Source organism: Oncorhynchus clarkii, chromosome 27 (assembly GCF_045791955.1).
Source record: "Oncorhynchus clarkii lewisi isolate Uvic-CL-2024 chromosome 27, UVic_Ocla_1.0, whole genome shotgun sequence".
In the NCBI taxonomy this organism is placed as follows: Eukaryota; Metazoa; Chordata; class Actinopteri; order Salmoniformes; family Salmonidae; genus Oncorhynchus; species Oncorhynchus clarkii.
In genome coordinates this window covers 26238374-26262445 of record NC_092173.1, presented here as the reverse complement: position 1 = coordinate 26262445, position 24072 = coordinate 26238374, and the positions used below count along the sequence as shown (strand labels likewise).

The window sequence follows — 24072 nt, the reverse complement described above, 5'->3', positions numbered from 1 at the left end:
CTCCAAACGAGCTTTAATGGCATACCACACTCCTTCTGTGGCCTCCAACTGCTTTTAAATGCTAGGAAAACTAAATGCATGCTCTTCAACCGATTGTTGCCCGCACCCACCCGCCCGACTAGCATCACTACTCTGGACGGTTCTGACTTAGAATATGTGGACAACTACAAATACCTAGGTGTCTGGTTAGACTCTCCTTCCAGACTCACATTAAGTATCTCCAATTCAAAATTACATCTAGAATTGGCTTCCTATTTCACAACAAAGCATCCTTCACTCATGCTGCCAAACATATCCTTGTAAAACTGACCATCCTGCCGATCCTTGACTTCGGCGATATAATTTACAAAGTAGCCTCCAACACACCATCACAGTGCCATCCGTTTTGTCACCAAAGCCCCATATACTACCCACCACTGCGACCTGTATGTTCTCGTTGGCTGGCCCTCACTACATATTTGTCGCCAAACCCACTGGCTCCAGGTCATCTATAAGCCCCTCCTTATCTCAGCTCACTGGTCATCATAGCAACACCCTCCCGTAGCACACGCTCCAGCAGGTATATTTCACTGGTCATCCCCAGTCAACACTTCCTTTGGCCGCCTTTCCTTCCAGTTCTCTGCTGCCAATGACTGGAAGGAATTGCAAAAATCACTGAAGCTGGAATCTTATATCTCCCTCTCTAACTTTAAGCATCAGCTGTCAGCTTACCGATGTGTACCCTACCTGTACACAGCCAATCTGTAAATACCCAACTACCTCATCCCCATGTTGTTATTTATCCTCTTGCTCTTTTGCACCCCAGTATCTCTACTTGCACATCATCATCTGCACATCTATCACTCCAGTGTTAATGCTAAATTGTAATTATTTCACCTCTATGGCCTATTTATTGCCTTACTCTTCTACATTTGCACACTCTGCACATAGATTTTTCTATTGTGTTATTGACTTTGTTTGTTTATGTGTAACTTTGTGTTGTTGTTTTTGTCGCACTGCTTTGCTTTATCTTGGCCAGGTCGCAGTTGTAAATGAGAACTTGTTCTCAACTGGTCAACCTGGTTAAATAAAGGTGAAATAAAAAAAATAGATAAATAAACTGGCATTGGTTATTTGGACCAACAGGATGGAGGATATGTAATGTCATTTTGTATTATCAGAGAACAATCTTTGCAAAATAAGGCACTTGATATGTTATTATGAAATCATGTATAAAATAATTGGAATGTTAATGACATCTCCATGGGTCCACCTTGGGGAGGGGGGGAGGGGGGGGGGGGGGAGTCAAAGGTCATACCTGTGTGCATTTTGGGATACATTGATGAGACAGAATGGGCAGCTCTGGGATGTGCTTGCTCCCGCTCCCTTTCCCTGGCGTTCGAAGGTGCCAGGCTCCCCAGCATTACGCACTCCTGCCACCATCAGTATGCACACCTTCCTTTCCCAGTCACGCGCATCAGTGTATTATTGGACTCAATCCCCTGTTTATTACCTACCCTATATTTGTCAGTTCCTAATCTCTGTTCCCCGCTGCTGCATTGATTGTTGCTTGTCGTTGTGTATCCGTGTGCTGACGCTGTTCCTGTCTTGCTCTTTGTCTGTTCCTAATTAAATATCAACTCCCGTACCTGCTTCTCGACTCCAGCATCGGTCTTGCGAGTATACCATAGAGAGGTACATGCAGCGTGCATTCGGGAGAGGGAACAAAAATCTAATTCATCCACACAGTCAAGGAAGAGAAGAGTAGCTGGTCACAGGCCAGTAGATCATTAAACTGATACATCAGTCATTCAGCCTATTCATTTTCATCAGGAAACTACTCGAAGTGTAGCTAGCTACATGTTAAATCAATCTGTGCATTTCAACGAGATAATGAATATACAGATATATAGTGAGGTTACTAAGAAAACACATCCAGAGCTCTTAAAAACATCCTATGATGCAAAGTATTATAGGCTACCTGTGTCTGTCATCCACATCAGAACACTGCGGGACAAACAGGTATGTTAATTGTCTTTTTCTACTGCAAAAAAATAGTTGAACACACTGCCAGTGTTTTATAACCCCATTGCTCAAGTGAGCTGGGCATCCTAAAGATGCAAGACACTAATAATAAATCAAATCAAAGCAGGTAGGCCTATGCCTACAGTTACAGTAGCTGGTCTAGTCTGGCATGCTGTGTACTACACTTGATTAGGTCTACTTACCTTTTGTTGAAATGAAGGATTATTCAAAGTTCTCTCCAAAAGCAGTAGGCTATATATTCCCTAAACTCTTTGTTTTGCATTTATCTTAGGCTACTTGCTGATTTTGAAAATATAAAATGACATTTTTGGTGTGTGTCTAGCTATTTTCAGAAATGAAAGTGCATTATTCCCATGGCCACCCAAGGTTTTGGATTGATTGGCACTGGCTTAGGACAGGCGATCATGACATTGGTGCCACATGGCCTTAATGCTTCCTACCCTGCATACATGATTCCCGGGGTGTCACTACCCTCAGGCCTCTACCCCGCCCCCATGAGCCCGGAGTCCCACTACCCTCAGGCCTCTACCCCGCCCCATGAGCTCCGGAGTCCCACTACCCTCAGGCCTCTATCCTGCCCCCATGATTCCCGGAGTCCCACTACCCCCAGGCTTTGTGCCCCCTCAGGCTCTTGTGCTGATGCCTGCCCTTCTCAGACCACTAGCCTGCCATCCAGGATTGGAATAACTGACTCAGATCGACTAGCTCCTCGACCACCAGAAAGTTAATCTGGCTGAAGTGGTTCTGGACTGGTGAGTGAATACTAACTACATTGTAAAGAACAGTGTCGGGCAGCAAGTGTTTGCTGTAGCAGAGGAGAATGACTGCTGCACTCTACAGTTCTGTGGCCCCGGCCTTACTTCTCACCCTTCACATCCAGGACAACCTGGGACAGGAAGCAATGACCCTGATACACCCTTTGAGGTGCGACTCCTGCTGCTTCCCCTGCTACCTGCAAGAGCTGGAGGTGCATAATCCCTCTGGTAACCCCATAGGGTACGTGGTGCAGAACTGGCACCCTTTCTACACTAAACTCACCATGCAGATTGAGAGGAGTCCCTGGATGAGAAAACGTGGCGGGGAAGATCAGTAAGAAATGGGTTGGATTGCTGCAGGAAGTTGTCAAGATGCAGATAACTTTGTAATCTCATTCCCTATGGAACTGGAAGTGAAGATGAAGGCTGTGTTGCTGGGAGCCTGCTTCCCCATCGACTTTATGAAAATAAATAACTTAAAATCCCAAATTAACTTTTACTCCCACACTTTCTACTCTTAATGGACTATGAGAACCCTTGGGTGTGAAATAAATCAATGAGAATATTGATGGGGGATTTACTGACAATTGTTTCCTATCCTCTCTGTAACGTTTTTGTGCATACTGAAAGTGTTTTTTTACTGGACTCTATTTTTCTTATGTATAATTTATGATAGGTGCACCTTCTAGATAGGCTACAGTAATACAATCGATTAATTAAAAGGAAATGTACAAAGCTGCAGACATTAGAATGCACATCATTTCAGTACCATGGACAGCGTGATGACAATAGCAGTGTTATACTATTTTTTTCTACTTTGGGATTTTTTTTATACCAAAGTTATTGCCAGACTTCTAAAACAAAGCCCTCAATAGAAACTGCCAATAGGTACACAACACTGTTACTTTGGAGGGCATTTTCATTGAGCAAAAGAATTGTGCAAACAGGACCAAACTTCGTTATAGTCTTCCAGCGTGATTTCATTTTAAACCTTTCTATGTGCGATTCAGGAGGCGATTCATTAACTAGAGTTTAGTAAACTGAGCAATACACATAAATAGTCACAGATTTATAACGCATGATTGTTGAACAAGAAAGGTTGCTTCGGTAAAGTTACAAATTCTGTCAGGTACCAAATTCTCTACTCTGTGTGGTGCAAGGTGACATCTCAAAGATGTTGCAGAGTCTGGTAGAGTGACAAACTACCCTAAGTGTGTGGAAGGGCCTGGGGAGAGGCCACTGCTAAGGACCATAGGAAAGAGGGGTCTCAGGGTACATAGGCTCTGGATTCAAGGTTGATGTCCGCACTAAAGACTTTATTTGAAACTCATAATTAAAATAACACACTTTCAGTTAACAACTCATGATTTAGCAAACAAAGGACAACGGAACATAGTAACCCCGCTTTTCAGTGAATATATGCAGCAGGTAATATCCCAGATGATCTCTTTAACATTCTATTAACTTCAAATTTCAACATGCTTTACATTGAGCATCAATGGATGGAACATGGAAGTTGTCAATTCATACAGTTTTTGTTTAATTTTAATCCTGGTGTTGTTCAGTGGGCAGAAAATGTCACCTATAGGGATGGTAATATGATCCGTCTCCTCTACATTTCTACACTCCCAGCATCACCGCCTTCACCTTCACTGTTTCATCCAGAGACTTCACATCAAAGTTTACATCTGACCAGCATTGACAGACAACACATGCACCATGGATCTTAAGCTGGGGCTCTCTCCTCTTGTTCTGCACAGTGAGTCTGGGCAGGTAAGGGTGCCACTCCTGCACCACGTACCCTATGGGGTTACCAGAGGGATTCTGCACCTCCAGCTCTCAAATTAAAGTTTGTTATAACTTACCTTATAGTTTATGACTCTACCATGCATAATGTTTTCACTTTCCAGGCTTGCAGTTGATGCAGCAGCCAAACATAGAGGCAAACAGTTCACTGCGCATGAGCGAAGGTGTGGTGTGAATTTCCACTACTGGTAAACCGACACCACAGTGGCGGCCAGTGCTATAAGCAAAATAATCAACTGCTTAGGGCCCACCTCAATGGCCAGGGGCACCCCACGAACTGTGAAGGGGAACCCTAAACAGGATCCTGCAAATGGTGTTTGATAGTGCTTGGTTGGAATGAATCCCAGATAAACAAACCAGTCACTCCTACATTATTTACTGTGTATGTATTAATACTTTATCCACAAAATATAAAATGCTACCGCAACCAATAGAAATCTATCATCATAGAGTGATAATGTAATCTTTCATAAGTGGTACATCCTGTGTCCAACTTGCAATAAACCCAACTGGCCAGCAGGAATCACTATTCGATATATTTTCAGTGATGTTGCATGCGTGCTGTAACCAGTCATCTAGCTAATCATATACAGTCAACGCAGCTGCTTTCTAGTGCGAGCTGCACCCATCAATACAGCTCCCTCCGATTCGAACGCACCAGTGTCAACCCACCGACACAGAGCAGAGGAAGAACACACACAAACGGTGAGTCATTCATCATTTCATGAATATGTTAGAATATCTCAAAATGATTCGATGCACCAATCTGAGCTAAACATTGAAAGCAGAATGGCTTAGCTAGATAGCTATAGATAGAAGTCTCTCAGAAATCCCAAAATATGTTCACAGGGATGTAGCAGCTAGCTAGCCTAGTTGATAGGCTACACCAGAATTAATGTGGGCAAAGAACAGAGGCTTGGGCTGCCAGCTAATCGTGCAAGCTTACTAAAGGCATATTGGTAGTTTCAAAATATCACTTTTCTCAATAAAGTCTTGTAGCCAGGGCTTTTCTGTGACAGACAGATTTAGAGGAAATTACTTTACAGTTATAGTTAACAATGGCCTGTAAAACATTATAATTCCCAATGTGACATCAGCTAGCTGGCTAGCTAGTATTAGTAGCTTTCTCGCTTTTTGTCCTCCCTGTCCATTGAGGGAATGGGGAACGATGACACCTCACTCGCTAGCGTAGTGGAGCGTGTCAACTATTTCAGCTGCATTTCATTGTTGTAACGAAAAGCCTTGATGTAAGTGGCAAAATGATGTGGCCATAGCATCCCTGCGGTGTTGGAAAAAAAGTGTAAACATCTGTAGCAACAAGGAAGCTTGGCTATAACCACGAAAGTGTATGACATTTTTCAGCTCAAAATTAAGCTGTTAAGGAGCGTCATGCAGGCATATGTTTTTGCTCACAGGATGCAAAATAGTGAGCTATATGTAACTATACCATTATTAAAAATCTATTTCCATCAATACATCTTCTTATTAATGATTTAAAAATTCACTTTCTTTAAGGTTTTGCGATCTCCTGGAAAAAGGGTGATTGATGGATGTGAAGTGTTGTACTTGCCAGTATTTAAAAAAAAACTGTGCATGTGGTGGCAGCTGCCAAGACCTATTATGCAGGATATTCACATAGCTAGGTATTTCCATCATATTAGTTGTCAGATGGTCTGTTTTTTCTACAAGGAGGACAATTTGATAAATTGTTTATTTTTCTGTCTATTGTTCTCTTCCTGATCATTTATAGCTAGTCCTGAAAACACCTTGCTTCCTGTTTTTTGGGGCGCAAGAATCGGACCCCTTGTTAATGAAGCTTGTTTAGATGTAGGGGTCTCCTGCTGCTGGGAACTCTGGGAACATCAGATAGAACTGGAACTTTGACACCAACGTTTCACCCAGTGACTACCAGAGTGGACTGTGTAGATTCTGACCCATTTTGAGCGCCCCATCCGTCACTGGAACAACAGTTAGGCTAAACAGTTATTTCACCTTCAAAATGTCTTCTATCACTCAGGTAGAGGAGGTAGGTATAAGCCTATTTGGGTGTTTGGCTTACATTGAATGTGATTTACACATATAAAATGGAGACTGAAATATAGCTTAGGCCTAGACTACATAATTTGGGTTTGAAGCCTTAGGCTGTTTGGGATTCCGTGCAATGTTACCCGATATAGAGGGTCAGAAAAATAGTAATAAAACCCAGATTTTGGGAATGTCCTGCCTACTTTCTGCAGTATGTTGAGAGTGTCTCTTTGGCAAAAAGATCTTCCTTGATGTTTGAGCTAATGCAGCTCTAATGGAGGCTAGTGTAACAGTATAACTTTAGACTGTCCCCTCACCCATACCCGGGCGCGAACCAGGGACCCTCTGCACACATCAACATCAGTCACCCATGAAGCATCGTTACCCATTGCTCCACAAAAGCTGGAGCCCTTGCAGAGCAAGGGGAACCACTACTTCAAGGTCTCAGAGCAAGTGACGTCACCGATTGAAACGCTATTTAGCGTGCACCACCGCTAACTAGCTAGCCGTTTCACATCCATTACACTAGGAATGTTGTCTATTTTGCCAAGATCACTTAAACTGTTGTTTGGTTGTGATGTGTGTAATATTTTTTCCATGTTCACTTTATCGGCTAGTGTTTTGTGTGGCATGGTAATGGTCTGTTGCAAAGTGTTAAGGTGTGGGTTGCTCTATCTATAGTCCTACTCAAAAGGCTTAGAAAGATGTTTGGTTACAAGAAATAAAGATGGTGTTTATTAAATGCACAGTTTTATTTTCTGCAACAATTCCTCACTCGTCCTCTGCAATGGAAGTGATATATTGTGTGTGATCTAATTAAGCAATAAGGCATGAGGGGGTGTGGTATATGGCCAATATACCACGGCTAAGGGCTGTTCATAGGCACAGCTCTTAGCCATGGTATATCGGCCATATATCACAAACCCCAGAGGTGAGTTATTGCTATTATAAACTGGTTACCAATGTAATTAGAGCAGTAAAAATAAATGTTTTGTCATACCCGTGGTATACGGTGTGTTATACCACTGCCCAGTTTATAATTGTATTTATGAAACATAATGAGCGCTGTTTCTCATTCTGTCATGCCAGATGTGAAGGTCGACTGAAGGTGTTTTTTCTCTCCCATAGGGCATTTGAACTAGTGGCAGCTTAACCCCTTTTTGGAGGTTACGAAAGACTGGACCCACCACCCCAAAAAACTGGACCTCTGCCTCTGTATGGAAAAATCCCCCTTGCCTGAGAAAACAGGAGCCAAACCGGTAGGACCCACTGTGTTGAGCAACACAGCAGGCACACCACCATGTTCAGTCTGATCAAAAAGGAGAAGGATGGAGGGAAGAAAGAGAAGGATAAGAAGGACAAGAAGGAGAGGATGTCTGCGGCGGAGCTGCGCAGCCTGGAGGAGATGAGTATGAGGCGTGGCTTCTTCAACCTCAAGAGGGAGTCCAAGCGGGATTCCAAGAACAAGCTGGAGATCTCCAACCCCATCCCCATCAAGGTGGCCAGCAGCCACGAGCTCAGCCTCACTGACATCGAGTCAGACGGCCTGAGCAACCGCAGTAGCATGGTGCTGGACGCAGACGGCCTGAGCGCTGCCAGCTCCACCGATGACCTGAAGGGTGAGGGGGGCGGCTGTCTGGACAAGGACCGGGGCTCGGTGCGAGACCGCGTGGCCCACTTCGGCTCGATGGCCAAGCACAACTCCTCTCAGGTCATGAAGCGCTTCTCCTTCTCCCAGAGGAGCAAAGAGGAGAGCCCCTCGGAGACCTCCACGCTCTCGGGACAGAACTCAGCTGCTCCGTCCCCGCAGGTGGAGAACAAGGTGTTCGACCCGCAGAGTAAGCACAGCCTCCAGCAGCAGAAGCTGGGGGTCGGGGTGGGGGTCGGGCCAGCACCTTGGCCAGTGCCGGTCAAGATGGCTCGCATCCCTGAGGTGGTGGAAAAGACCTTCCCTGCTGACCTGAGGCTCCCGGTTGTCATCCCTCCACAGTCTCCGGAGCCACGGGAGCTGGAGCTCCAGCGCCGCAACACGGGTGACTTCGGATTCTCCCTGCGCCGCACCACCATGTTGGACCGCGGAGCCGACGGAGGGGTCTACCGGAGAGTGGTGCACTTCGCAGAGCCCGGGGCCGGCACTAAGGACCTGGCCCTGGGGCTGGTGCCGGGAGACCGTCTGGTGGAGATCAACGGGGGAAACGTTGAGAACAAGACCAGGGACGAGATTGTGGAGATGATCCGTCAGTCTGGGGACACGGTGAGGCTGAAGGTGCAGCCCATCCTGGAGCTGAGTGAGCTGAGCCGCTGCTGGCTGAGGAACACAGACGGCCAGCGCCGAGAAGCCCAGGATGTAAGTTACCCCAAATCACTGCTCTACTTATCACCTAGATAGACATTCTATTCAGACCTACAACTTCTAGAGAGGCAACCCACGGGCTGGTTTGGCTCTTCTATACTGTAGGGTTGAATTGGACCCAACCCTCCCAACATATCACACTGGTTAGTGTGGGTGTGTGGAAAGTCAGTGTTGTTAAATGGTGGAGTGAGTCACCAATGCCAATGTTTTGTTTCATGTTTTAGCATGATGGGTGTTGTAACTCTGGAACTGTTTGATGGTGATCACTTTTGCTAACAAACAACCACATTTCCCTCCCACTTCCCACACAACTTGTTTACAGGTGGCCTAACCTATGGAGTGGCCCAGACACTTAAGTCTCTCATTGTTTCCACAGCGCACTTCAACCCATGTCCAGTTTGGTTTTTGTATGAACTAACAGAAAACTCTTAAGAGTAAAAAAACAATTACAGAACATATATGTTCTGTTGGGAAACGTTAGTGACGAACTTACCACAGCTCTGACGGTTTGAAGCAGTTTTTATGAGACTCTTCTTGCCATGTTTCTTCCTCTCCTTATATACCTTCTGTAATGTTTAGGTTTCAGCCATGCTTTCTTGTGGGTGTCTGGGCTTGATGTAGAAATGTCACCTTGATGTGTGCAGCCCAGCCACATGGAGTGGTGGACGGAGTCGACTTCTGGCCGGACCACCCGGTTGATATCAAATGGAAGCTGTTGTGGCTAATCTTGTATTTTATGCTCTGCTTGTTGGTTTTATCAGATAAGAAGGGTGTTCTGCCCGGGCTTCAGCTTCTGTGAGGGTAGATACGTAAGCAAGTGTGTGTACGTGTGTGTTCTTCAAACACTATGTCTGCATGCTGATGTAAGTAGAAAGTGTGTCTGTGTGAACAGGCTACTGTTCGGGAACTGCTGTCCAGTTCAGAGTTCAGACAGGGGAAGTGTTGTCGAGGCAAACAACTCCAGCTGTGCGTGTGTGTGTGTGTGTGGGGTGGGGGGTTGGATAAGACTTCTTTAATCACATTAGGGCTAGAGAAGATGGGCCACACCTTCTTCATGCTAACTTGCAACAGTCGGAATTTAAATCTGTTTGTGATGATATCCATTTATTACACTGCTATAAAAAGTGTTTGTGTGTGTGTTCACCGTGTCCTGTAATCACTCAAGAACAGCAGACAATGTATCATGTTTGTTCAGTCATCTGCAAATAGTTATACTGCTGCATAAGTTATGTATCAATATATATATATTTTTTTATCTTTTGAAAATGATATTCCTATCCAAGAATTTTCCAACAGCTAGACCTAACCGCAGTGCTCTGAGCCAAGTCCTTGTTTGTAATCTTGTGGACTGGATGTTTGTGATGTTGGTTAGTAAGATGGTTATGTTACTGTTCCAGTATAATAGTGGATTGTTGTGCAGAGGCGAAAAGGGTGTGTTTTGAATTGTGTGTGTGTGTGTGTGCAATTATGCGTGTGTCTGTATACTTGCAAGTGTGTGTGTGTAGTGTGGTAGGCCTTGTCCCTGATTAGGTGGCAGACAGTGGTCTGATTGCGGTCAGGGTCAGGGAATGTTATGATACTTGAAGGATACTCTGTGCCTAAAAACTAGGTTTACAAAATGGTCACACATACACTACCAATTCATGACCATGTTTGTTGTCACTCAACACCACACTGCTCCTCTTGATTTTTGTATCTGACCCTCAGCCCGGAATAATTGGCTCTTTGAAGCTTAACGGCATCAAATGGGTCAGTCTTAATGCATAGGTGAAAAGTTATTTGGTTGTCCCCATAGGAGAACCCTTAGTTGTTCTTTAGTCTAGTCTGTGAAAGGACATGGAATAGCAAGGCACAAGTTTTGTCTTAGCACACTTGTCTAAACTACACAGAGAAGAAATGGCCGGCTACTGAGAAATTTGGAGAGACTTGAAAAACACAGGGGAAATTATCCGTTCCCCCAAAATATGCTTTTCTCACAAATGGGTGACATGGTAGCACCGCAGAACCCCTCCCACTCCCCCACCCCTCCTTTCTGCCTCACTCCGGAATTTTCGGCATTGTTCTATTTTGGAATTTACCAATAAACAAAGAAGGACTTTGCTGTGCTGTTCAGTTTGAGGCCAGCCTCCCCCTTTTGTACTTTTCCTGGCTCTGCGCCTCCCTCCCTGTGTAGTGTAGGCTAACCCACTGCTGTCTCCCAGAACAGAAAGAGGGAGAGTAGATCAGAATCAGATCCCAGGCGCTGACTGACTTCCACTGCTGTGAGAGGGTTAGAGTCTCAATCTGACAGATCATGATGATGCAGTCAACACCCTGAGAAGTGTGCTTTGGAGTAGGGCTGGGAATGGCCATGGACCTCACAATACGATATTAGCAAGATACTTAGGTGTCGATACGATTTGTACTGCTTTTTAGTTTTGTTTATTTGATCATTTAAAACAAGGTGCACTTGATTAAGAATCATCAAGGATAAACACAAAGTTTACGACTTTCATGATAGCGTTTGGCAAGTTTGGCATACAGTGCATTGTGAAAGTATTCAGACACCTTCACTTTTTCCACATTTTGTTACATTACAGCCTTATTATAAAATCTATGAAATATTTTTTTCCCCTCATCAATCTACACACAATACACCATAATGACAGAGCAAAAACAGTTTTATAGAAATTTTAGCAAAGAAGGCCAGCATCCCAGAGTCGCCTCTTCACTGTTGACGTTGAGACTGGTGCTATTTAATGAAGACGGGTACTATTGAGACAGGTACTATTTAATGAGGCTGCCAGTTGAGGACTTGTGAGGTGTCTGTTTCTCAAACTAGACACTCTAATGTACTTGTCCTCTTGCTCAGTTGTGCATCGAGGCCTCCCAATCCTCTTTCTATTCTGGTTAGAGACAGTTTGTGCTGTTCTGTGAAGGGAGTCTTCCGTTTCTTGGCAATTTCTCGCATGGAATAGCCTTCTTTTCTCAGAACAAGAATAGACTGACGAGTTTCAGAAGAAAGGTCTTTGTTTCTGGCCATTTTGAGCCTGTGATCGAACCCACAAATGCTGATGCTCCAGATACTCAACTAGACTAAAGAAGGCCAGTTTTATTGCTTCTTTAATCAGAACGACAGTTTTCAGCTGTGCTAACATATTTGCAAAAAGGTCTTCTAATGATCAATTAGCATTTAAAATGATAAACTTAGATTAGCTAACACAATGTGCTATTGGAACACAGGAGTGACGGTTGCTGATAATGGGCCTCTGTATCACTATGTAGATATTCCATAAAAAAATCTGCCGTTTCCTGCTACAATAGTCATTTACGACATTAACAATGTCTACACTGTATTTCTGATCAATTTGATGTTATTTTAATGGACAAAAAATGTGCTTTTCTTTCAAAAACAAGGACATTTCTAAGTGACCCCAAACCTTTGAACGGTAGTGTATAATTTGTAGATATCGATACTTGGGAATCCCCCAATCCCTTGTTGGAGCTGTTAAGACAAAATGTATTTAGTGACTTCTTAGTTTTCTGCAATCAACCCTGCTCCGTTCCTGTCCCACATCCCTGCCAGCACTCTCCCTCTCCTCTCTCGTCTTTCAGCTGATGCCCACTCACAATACTGAGTCTTTGTTATCGCTTGTCATGTAGCTCTATCACGTAGCGAGCAGTCCTGTCCCCTAAGGGGGGTAGGGAAGCCAATTTGAAGCTTTTTGTTTGTGTCCCTCAATTGGCTGAGATTCAAGGGCCCTTGTGACACAAAGTCCTAATGAAAGGCTAATCTGCCCCAGCAAGCCGTGTTCTGGCCACATGTTGTTCTCTGGAGTTTTTGGGAGAAAAATAAAGAATGGCTTTTCTTGCAGAGACGGAGAGTGACTCTGGGACTGTGGGCCCTCCCTCCTTGGGCCCTGGAGTTGGTTTCTTCGGAAAAGCCCCTTTGAGTCACAGTGTGGATAATGTTTCCATTACTCAAACAGGAAATGAGTGCTTATTGAGGTGTGTGTGCGTGGGTGCGTTTTTGTGTGCGTCCCTTACTGATTTATATGCTCCTTATATGTTCCAGTCTCACTAAGCAGCAGGCCAGCTCTCCATCCCTTTGTCTTCTAAAACAGACATAAACAGCTTGTACAGTCGGGTCATCCGTTCAAGTGAAGGAGAAGCAACAGAACGGTCATTTCTCAGTTCAACAAAGGCTGTAATGGAGGCACACTTCACAGGGACACAAGCAGCTGCTCTACTCTCGTCTCCAGATTTATAAGCACTCTGAAACGGCTTTCCAGACTCATGGTAATTAGACATTCAATGCAGAGTCTGTTTCATAAACAACTAAAAGTTAATGAAGAAATATCCAGTGTGCAGGGCAGACACCTTAGCCGTGTGGATGAAAGACTGTTGTCAAGCCTAGAGTAGGGAACATGGGCTTGTACCACAGCTGTCCCAAGTACCGTAGGGACACAATATGGACATATGCGCAATATTTAATTAGTTGAAAGTCACAGAGAGAAATAAGTCATTCCAGTACTTGTGCTGTTTAGGAAGTGTACTGTAACTGTATAGAAAAATGTCCCCTGGAGGCTACTGTGACCCTTACAGTATGACCCTCTATCCTCCATCCTCTTGGAGCCAAGTAGCTCTTGGAGCAGGGGGGTCGGTCGGGCGCTAGGGTTGAGTAGGGGCTGAGTGTGTGGGTGTTTTTCTATTTTTAAAGTTTCCCAACATTTTTTACGTCCAACTTTCCTTGGCAGAGAATGACATGTTGAAATTCTCCTCTTCCATAGCTCAGGAATGTGAGGAGGTCAGGAGGCTGTCGGGGAGTATGCTGTGACACACACACACACACACACACACACACACACACACACACACACACACACACACACACACACACACACAGATGGTGATTTACCAGTGCCCCAGACAGACAGGAAGCTCCCAGTCAGTGGCTCATGTAGACAGGATATCCTGCAAGGAGCACCAAGATGGGGAGAAGGGATAAAGCATTGCGGTTCACAGGAACAAACAAGATACTTAGGTCTATTCTGGCCCTGGATAAGGCTGAGGAGGGTCCACCCAGACAATGGGCTCATGTGTGAATGCATAGGATTTAATTCTCAACCTAGGCAAAATACAGCAGGTTGATTAACTTGTTTGAGGCGGCCAGTTTGTAGGACTTTTAGAAACCGGATTCCTCCTCCCATGATTGACAGCTGCCCATTTCTCTAAAACAGGCCTTTTTGCTCTCCCTGAGCTTCTTTCAGAGCTTAACCCAAGTCATCCTGAATTCACTGTACCTGGATCCATGTCAAACCTGAGCAATAACAAACGCCACGCCACGCCACGCCAGCATCCTGACATGTAGCCTACATCTGCTCCTGCTCCTCTCTCTCCTGTCTCCTCAGCAGATACCTCTGAAAACTCTACACACGCAAAAAACCCTCAGCAATCCCAACCAAGCCCAGCTGGGTTCATTTCAGTCCACAGTCCAACCCCAACCAAGCCCAGCTGGGTTAATTTCAGTCCACGGTCCAATCCCAACCAAGCCCAGCTGGGTTCATTTCAGTCCACGGTCCAATCCCAACCAAGCCCAGCTGGGGTCATTTCAGTCCACGGTCCAACCCCAACCAAGCCCAGCTGGGTTCATTTCAGTCCACGGTCCAATCCCAACCAAGCCCAGCTTGGTTCATTTCAGTCCACAGTCCAACCCCAACCAAGCCCAGCTGGGGTCATTTCAGTCCACGGTCCAACCCCAGCCAAGCCCAGCTGGGTTCATTTCAGTCCACGATCCAATCCCAACCAAGCCCAGCTAGGACGTTTCAGTCCACGGTCCAATCCCAACCAAGCCCAGCTGGGGTCATTTCAGTCCACGGTCCAATCCCAACCAAGCCCAGCTGGGGTCATTTCAGTCCATGGTCCAAAGTGGATAAGGGATCCAACATTTTTTTCCCCCGTATGTTATTAAATGTATTAGTCAATTGTTTATGTCTGGGTTTTATGATGCACATTAGTTTAATAGCTTCATGGCTGCCGTTTCCTTTCCTCCTCTCCAGTCCTTCTAGATGTGTTGTGACTGTAGAGCAACGTTGTGAGTCAGTATGTGGATGAGGCCCAGTGCCTTTTTAATAGGCCTCTCTGGACTCGGTATAATATTCCCTGTGAGAAGAGTTGTTCTGTGACCTGTCTGGGTGGGCCCCAGGCTATCTGGCTAGTTCTCCACAGTGGAGGTAGGAGACTGCTGTGGAGAGGAGACTCACTACCTTGTAAAGACGCAGCATGGCCTGTTACTGCAGTGGTGCCCACGGAGAGGTTGTCTAGGACTGGGGCTAGTCTCTCCACCCACAGCTGTGTACCAGATGTGGGCAACACACACAAACATACACACATGTGTATACACACTCATGCACGCAATACAAACATACATATACACACACACTGGCTTAATCTACAGAGCATTCGGAAAGTATTCAGACCCCTTGACGTTTTCCACATTTTGTTACGTTATAGCCTTATTCTAAAATGGATGAAATAAAACAAAATCGTCATCAATCTACACTCAAAGCGAAAACATTAAAACATTTTTTTTTAAATAAATTTATAAAAAACATAAATAGCTTATTTACATGCGTATTCAGACCCTTTGCTATGAGACTTAAAATTCAGCTCTGGTGCATCCTGTTTCCATTGATCGTCCTTGAGATGTTTCTACAACATGATTGGAGTCCACCTGTGGTAAATTTAATTGATTGGACATGATTTTTAAAGGCACACACACACCTATCTAGGTTCCACAGTTGACAGTGTATGTCAGAGCAAAACCCACCTGTGTCCTTTGACACTTTATAAACTAGTGACCTGCAGTGTTTGTCATTCTACCCTGATGAAGACAGCTTGTCTGTTGAAACATTGGACATTGTGTGGCTCTCCTTTTCTTTTTCAAGTGTTCTTCTCCGCTAGCCGGCACCTCGCCTAAACAGGTGTTCTTCTCCGCTAGCCGGCACCTCGCCTAAACAGGTGTTCTTCTCCGCTAGCCGGCACCTCGCCTAAACAGGTGTTCTTCTCCGCTAGCCGGCACCTCGCCTAAACAGGTGTTCTTCTCCGCTAGCCGGCACCTCGCCTAAACAGGTGTTCTTCTCCGCTAGCCGGCACCTCGCCTAAACAGGTGTTCTTCTCCGCTAGCCGGCACCTCGCCTAAACAGGTGTTCTTCTCCGCTAGCCGTCACTTCGCCTAAACAGGTGTTCTTCTCCGCTAGCCGGCACCTCGCCTAAACAGGTGTTCTTCTCCGCTAGCCGTCACCTCGCCTAAACAGGTGTTCTTCTCCGCTAGCCGGCACCTCGCCTAAACAGGTGTTCTTCTCCGCTAGCCGGCACCTCGCCTAAACAGGTGTTCTTCTCCGCTAGCCGGCACCTCGCCTAAACAGGTGTTCTTCTCCGCTAGCCGGCACCTCGCCTAAACAGGTGTTCTTCTCCGCTAGCCGGCACCTCGCCTAAACAGGTGTTCTTCTCCGCTAGCCGGCACCTCGCCTAAACAGGTGTTCTTCTCCGCTAGCCGTCACCTCGCCTAAACAGGTGTTCTTCTCCGCTAGCCGGCACCTCGCCTAAACAGGTGTTCTTCTCCGCTAGCCGGCACCTCGCCTAAACAGTTATGCGTTCCTTTCGCCTCCAGAGCAGAAACCAAGCCATTCGGTCGAAGGATTGTGTCGAGGCACAGATCTGGGGTAGGGTACCAAAACATTTTTGCAGCATTGAAGGTCCCCAAGAACACAGAGGCATCATTCTTAAATGGAAGAAGTTTGGAACCACAAAGACTCTTCCTAGAGCTGGCTGCCCAGCCAAACTGAGCAATCGGGGGAGAAGGCAGCACTCCACCAATCAGGCCTTTACGGTAGAGTGACCAGACGGAAGCCACTTCTCAGTAAAAAGCGCATGAAAGCCCGCTTGGAGATGCCAAAAGTCAGCTAAAGACTCTGAGATCATAAAAAAGCAGATTATCTGGTCTGGTGAAACCAAGATTGAACTATTTGGCCTGAAAGCCAAGCGTCACGTCTGGAGGAAACCTGGCACCATCCCTACGGTGAAGCATGGTGGTGGCAGCATCATGCTGTGGGGATGTTTTTCAGGGGCAGGGATTGGGAGACTAGTCAGGATTGAGGGAAAGATGAACAGAGTAAAGTACAGAGAGATATTTGATGGAAACCTGCTCCAGAGCACTCAGGACCTCAGGCTTGTGGCTATGGATCACCTTCCAACAGGACAATGACTCTAAGCACACAGCCAAGACAGCGCAGGAGTTGCTTCGGGACATATCTCTGAATGTCATTGAGTGGCCCAGCCAGAGCCCAGACTTGAACCTGATCGAACATATCTGGAGAGACCTGAAAATACCTCTGCAGTGACTCCCCCCATCCAACCTGACAGAGCTTGAGAGGATCTGCAGAGAAGAATGGGAGAAACTCCCCAAATACAGGTGTGCCAGGTTTGTAGCGTCATACCCAAGAAGACTCAAGGCTGTAATCACTTCCAAAAGTGCTAAAACAATTTGTATTTATTTAACTAGGCAAGTCAGTTAAGGACAAATTCTTATTTTCAATGACGGCCTGTTCAGGGGCAGAACAACAGATTTGTACCTTGTCAGCTCAGGGATTTGAACTTGCAACCTTCCGGTTACTAGTCCAATGCTCTAACCACTAGGCTACCCTGCCACCCCAGGGTAGTACTGATTAAAGGGTCTGAATACTTATATAAATGTAATTTTTTTCTGTTTATTTTATTTGATCAATTTGCAAACATTTCTAAAAACCTGTTTTTGCAATGTCGTTATGTGGTATTGTGTGTAGACTGATGAGGGGAAAAACACATTTAATCAATTTTAGAATAAGGCTGTAACATAACAACATGTGGAAGAAGTCATACTTTCCGAATGCGCTCTATGCTGAATACACCTAGAATGGTTATGGGTAATCCCTGGATAGTCTACAGTCCCCTTTGTTGTCTTCTTCTCTGTTGTCCTGGAGAGGCCTTGATGTTCACAGCCCTACATCCCCAGCCTGAAACAGAACAGCAGAGCATCTCGTCTGTTGTCCTGGAGAGGCCTAGTTGTTCACAGCCCTATATCCCCAGCCTGAAACAGAACAGCAGAGCATCTCGTCTGTTGTCCTGGAGAGGCCTAGTTGCTCACAGCCCTACATCCCCAGCCTGAAACAGAACAGCAGAGCATCTCGTCTGTTGTCCTGGAGAGGCCTAGTTGTTCACAGCCCTATATCCCCAGCCTGAAACAGAACAGCAGAGCATCTCGTCTGTTGTCCTGGAGAGGCCTAGTTGTTCACAGCCCTACATCCCCAGCCTGAAACAGAACAGCAGAGCATCTCGTCTGTTGTCCTGGAGAGGCCTAGTTGTTCACAGCCCTACATCCCCAGCCTGAAACAGAACAGCAGAGCATCTCGTCTGTTGTCCTGGAGAGGCCTAGTTGTTCACAGCCCTACATCCCCAGCCTGAAACAGAACAGCAGAGCATCTCGTTTGTTGTCCTGGAGAGGCCTAGTTGTTCACAGCCCTACATCCCCAGCCTGAAACAGAACAGCAGAGCATCTCGTCTGTTGTCCTGGAGAGGCCTAGTTGTTCACAGCCCTACATCCCCAGCCTGAAACAGAACAGCAGAGCATCTCGTCTGTTGTCCTGGAGAGGCCTAGTTGTTCACAGCCCTACATCCCCAGCCTGAAACAGAACAGCAGAGCAGAGTAGAGCATCTCTGCCATAGGAACAAAACAAAAGCACCTCACTACAGTAACGACTCACTGCCACAAACACTCCACTGACTAACTAGTGTGTCCCACTCCCACTACCAGCCCAACCTGCTCTTCTCTAGCCACGCTGCTGTTTGTGTGCTGTTTGTTGTCAGTGTGAAGTCAGCCGAGCAGAGACGGCTTTGCTTGGGAGCGGCCTGGTGTGTTTCTGTGTACTAAACACAGCTCTGGAGGACTGGCCTGCCATGCCACTGACCCGCAACACAAAGCCTTCTGGGAACTTTCTGCCACATTCCACCACGGCCAGTCGGCCATGCTCTGCTCTGAGGCTGAGGAACAATACCAGCAATGGTTATTATTTTGTGATTGGGCCCAAAGTTTTTTGTGGAGGGAGGGAGGAGTACAGTGGAGAGAGGGAAGAGTATAGTGGGGAGAGGGAAGAGTACAGTGGAGAGAGGAAAGAGTACAGTGGAGAGAGGGAAGAGTACAGTGGAGAGAGGGAAGAGTATAGTGGGGAGAGGGAAGAGTACAGTGGAGAGAGGGAAGAGTACAGTGGAGAGAGGGAAGAGTACAGTGGAGAGAGGGAAGAGTACAGTGGAGAGAGGGAAGAGTACAGTGGAGAGAGGGAAGAGTACAGTGGGGAGCTTGTTTAGAATAAACTGTTGTCTAGTGTTTAACATAGTGATCAATGAGAGAATGCTGAGTGGGTTGCAAAACGTAACAGTTAATGGGTACAGTGCAGATATATCTTCACCTTGCAGGGATATGTACTTCTTTTTCAGTCCCATCATGCAGGCTGCAGGCCTGTAGGCCCACCCCTAATGTACTACAAAACGTAACAGTTAATGGGTACAGTGCAGATATATCTTCACCTTGCAGGGATATGTACTTCTTTTTCAGTCCCATCATGCAGGCTGCAGGCCTGTAGGCCCACCCCTAATGTACTACAAAACGTAACAGTTAATGGGTACAGTGCAGATATATCTTCACCTTGCAGGGATATGTACTTCTTGTTCAGTCCCATCATGCAGGCTGCAGGCCTGTAGGCCCACCCCTAATGTACTACAAAACGTAACAGTTAATGGGTACAGTGCAGATATATCTTCACCTTGCAGGGATATGTACTTCTTGTTCAGTCCCATCATGCAGGCTGCAGGCCTGTAGGCCCACCCCTAATGTACTACAAAACGTAACAGTTAATGGGTACAGTGCAGATATATCTTCACCTTGCAGGGATATGTACTTCTTGTTCAGTCCCATCATGCAGGCTGCAGGCCTGTAGGCCCACCCCTAATGTACTACAAAACGTAACAGTTAATGGGTACAGTGCAGATATATCTTCACCTTGCAGGGATATGTACTTCTTTTTCAGTCCCATCATGCAGGCTGCAGGCCTGTAGGCCCACCCCTAATGTACTACAAAACGTAACAGTTAATGGGTACAGTGCAGATATATCTTCACCTTGCAGGGATATGTACTTCTTTTTCAGTCCCATCATGCAGGCTGCAGGCCTGTAGGCCCACCCCTAATGTACTACAAAACGTAACAGTTAATGGGTACAGTGCAGATATATCTTCACCTTGCAGGGATATGTACTTCTTGTTCAGTCCCATCATGCAGGCTGCAGGCCTGTAGGCCCACCCCTAATGTACTACAAAACGTAACAGTTAATGGGTACAGTGCAGATATATCTTCACCTTGCAGGGATATGTACTTCTTTTTCAGTCCCATCATGCAGGCTGCAGGCCTGTAGGCCCACCCCTAATGTACTACAAAACGTAACAGTTAATGGGTACAGTGCAGATATATCTTCACCTTGCAGGGATATGTACTTCTTTTTCAGTCCCATCATGCAGGCTGCAGGCCTGTAGGCCCACCCCTAATGTACTACAAAACGTAACAGTTAATGGGTACAGTGCAGATATATCTTCACCTTGCAGGGATATGTACTTCTTGTTCAGTCCCATCATGCAGGCTGCAGGCCTGCAGGCCCACCCCTAATGTACTACAAAACGTAACAGTTAATGGGTACAGTGCAGATATATCTTCACCTTGCAGGGATATGTACTTCTTTTTCAGTCCCATCATGCAGGCTGCAGGCCTGTAGGCCCACCCCTAATGTACTACAAAACGTAACAGTTAATGGGTACAGTGCAGATATATCTTCACCTTGCAGGGATATGTACTTCTTTTTCAGTCCCATCATGCAGGCTGCAGGCCTGTAGGCCCACCCCTAATGTACTACAAAACGTAACAGTTAATGGGTACAGTGCAGATATATCTTCACCTTGCAGGGATATGTACTTCTTTTTCAGTCCCATCATGCAGGCTGCAGGCCTGTAGGCCCACCCCTAATGTACTACAAAACGTAACAGTTAATGGGTACAGTGCAGATATATCTTCACCTTGCAGGGATATGTACTTCTTTTTCAGTCCCATCATGCAGGCTGCAGGCCTGTAGGCCCACCCCTAATGTACTACAAAACGTAACAGTTAATGGGTACAGTGCAGATATATCTTCACCTTGCAGGGATATGTACTTCTTGTTCAGTCCCATCATGCAGGCTGCAGGCCTGCAGGCCCACCCCTAATGTACTACAAAACGTAACAGTTAATGGGTACAGTGCAGATATATCTTCACCTTGCAGGGATATGTACTTCTTTTTCAGTCCCATCATGCAGGCTGCAGGCCTGTAGGCCCACCCCTAATGTACTACAAAACGTAACAGTTAATGGGTACAGTGCAGATATATCTTCACCTTGCAGGGATATGTACTTCTTGTTCAGTCCCATCATGCAGGCTGCAGGCCTGTAGGCCCACCCCTAATGTACTACAAAACGTAACAGTTAATGGGTACAGTGCAGATATATCTTCACCTTGCAGGGATATGTACTTCTTGTTCAGTCCCATCATGCAGGCTGCAGGCCTGTAGGCCCACCCCTAATGTACTACAAAACGTAACAGTTAATGGGTACAGTGCAGATATATCTTCACCTTGCAGGGATATGTACTTCTTGTTCAGTCCCATCATGCAGGCTGCAGGCCTGTAGGCCCACCCCTAATGTACTACAGCCTTGTTTCAGGTTTTGTTTTGATGTTGTTTTCATTGTCACCTCTGGTGGATTCTGTGTAGAAGGAACAACCTAAGCTTCTTTAACCTCTATGGGATCGGTGTCCCTATACCGGGGTGGTTGTTGCTAACGTGCGCTAATGTGACTAGAATGACGTTGTAAGTAATGTCCAGGACATAGACATGTCTATGTGCAGAAAGCTTAAATTCGTGTTAATCTAACTGCACTGTCCAATTTACAGTAGCTGTTAATAGTGAAAAAAGACCATGCTATTGTTTTGAAGGGAGTACACAACAACACAACTTCTATCACAGCACTTGGTTTGAAACATTCATCTCTGAAGGTAAATAATGTACTTACATTCAGTAATCTACCTCTGATTTGTCATCCTGAGGAACCCAGAGATAAAATGTAGCCTAGTTTTATTTGATAAAATCAATTTTTATATTCAAATGTAGGAACTGGGTTCTAAAGTTTGAACCCCTGCTGTATCTGGAATGGTCTAAGGCACTGCATCGCAGGGGTTCGATCCCAGGCTGTGTCACAGCTGGCTGAGACTGTGAGACCCATGAGGCGGTGCGCAATTGGCCCAGCGTCGTCCGGGTTTGACAGGCCGAGATATCCTTGTCCCATCGCGTTCTAGTGACTCCTGTGCCGGGCTGGGCGCATGCATGCTGACACGGTCGCCAGGTGTATGGTGTTTCGGGTGTTTCGGAGGATGCACGGCTCTCGACCTTTGCCTCTTCTGAGTCCGAATGAGAGTTGCAGCGATGGGACAAGACTGTAACTACATTTTTTTTAATGCCTTGTGGGCCGGATTGAAGTGCCCAGCGGGCTATGCTTTGCCCCCTCTTGAGTTAACCCCTCAAACACTCGTTAGCTCACTGGCTGTTAGAATTCACAGATTTCTACACAATACAGTAGATCTTCTTCATCAAATTGAAACACTCACTCTGTCTCTACAAAGGCTGAGGTGATTTGGCTCCATTTGGCTTTATCTTGGTGCACTCTGTGAGTTTCTCTGTTTACTTGAATATTACAGTTCAGTGGCGGGCTGGCAGCAATCTGTGATAAATCAGTAGCGCTAGTGTTCTCTTCTCTCCTCTCGTTGGTTATCATCCATTTCAGAGCCTCACTGTCTGTCTGTCTGTCTGTCTGTCATATTTTTTTCTTTCCATCCCATTCCATCCCTGTTCCATCCCCTTTCCTTCCCAGCCCCTTTCCACCCTCTTTCCACCTCTGTTTCCTTCCCCATTCCTCCTCCTTTCCTTTCCTCCTTTCCTTCGCTTCACCCCTAGTTGTCCTTTCCTTCTTTCTCCCTCACCCTGCAACCTCTCTCTTTCTCTCTCTCTCCCTCTCCTTGTGTTCTTGGGCTCTTCTTCTCAATCTACTGTAGCTTTCTGTTTCTCCCCCTTTCCCTCTTCCAAACCCCTCCCTCTACACTCCTCCCTCCCTCTCTCTGTCTGCCCCATTCCTCTCTTTCTTTGGGCTCTGGTATTTCCGGTTGGCTTGGCATCAGTTCTAAACTGTCTGGAAGCGATTTTGGTATATTTTGAATATTTAATATGTACTGTGAAAAACAACAACCTCAGTCAGACCTAGAGGAACCCCCGTAAAATAGTAGAGAAGAGCGCTCTGTAGTGTGGAGAGGTGCCCTAAAGCATGGGGCTGTGTGTGCCCTCAGTTCACCGCCACTGTAGTGTGGAGAGGTGCCCTAAAGCATGGGGCTGTGTGTGACCTCGGTTCACTGCCTCTGTAGTGTGGAGAGGTGCCCTAAAGCATGGGGCTGTGTGTGCCCTCAGTTCACCGCCTCTGTAGGGTGGAGAGGTGCCCTAAAGCATGGGGCTGTTTGTGCCCTCAGTTCACCGCCTCTGTAGTGTGGAGGGAGAGGTGCCCTAAAGCATGGGGCTGTGTGTGCCCTCGGTTCACTGCCTTTGTAGGGTGGAGAGGTGAACTAAAGCATGGGGCTGTGTGTGCCCTCGGTTCACTGTCTTTGTAGGGTGGAGAGGTGCACTAAAGCATGGGGCTGTGTGTGCCCTCGGTTCACTGCCTTTGTAGGGTGGAGAGGTGCACTAAAGCATGGGGCTGTGTGTGCCCTCGGTTCACTGCCTTTGTAGGGTGGAGAGGTGCACTAAAGCATGGGGCTGTGTGTGCCCTCAGTTCACTGCCTTTGTAGGGTGGAGAGGTGCACTAAAGCATGGGGCTGTGTGTGCCCTCAGTTCACTGCCTTTGTAGGGTGGAGAGGTGCCCTAAAGCATGGGGATGTGTGTGCCCTCGGTTCACTGCCTTTGTAGGGTGGAGAGGTGCA

At 46.3% G+C, this 24072-nt stretch overlaps 1 protein-coding gene and 1 pseudogene across 4 annotated transcripts in view; both read left to right on the top strand.

The window, feature by feature from the left end:
* Nucleotides 1–2562: 2562 nt before the first annotated feature.
* LOC139385745 (phospholipid scramblase 2 pseudogene) lies at nt 2563–3301 on the top strand (annotated as a pseudogene).
* A 1875-nt stretch (nt 3302–5176) lies between these two features.
* Nucleotides 5177–24072, top strand: part of LOC139386304 (unconventional myosin-XVIIIa-like) — a 161811-nt gene continuing 142915 nt past the window's right edge. For all 4 annotated transcript variants that reach the window (XM_071131819.1, XM_071131814.1, XM_071131813.1 and 1 more), the window contains exons 1-2: nt 5177–5291; nt 7740–8958. In XM_071131819.1, coding sequence (XP_070987920.1) covers nt 7912–8958 — 1047 coding nt within the window. In that variant the 5' untranslated portion in view covers nt 5177–5291; nt 7740–7911. The remainder of the gene's footprint in view (nt 5292–7739; nt 8959–24072) is intronic.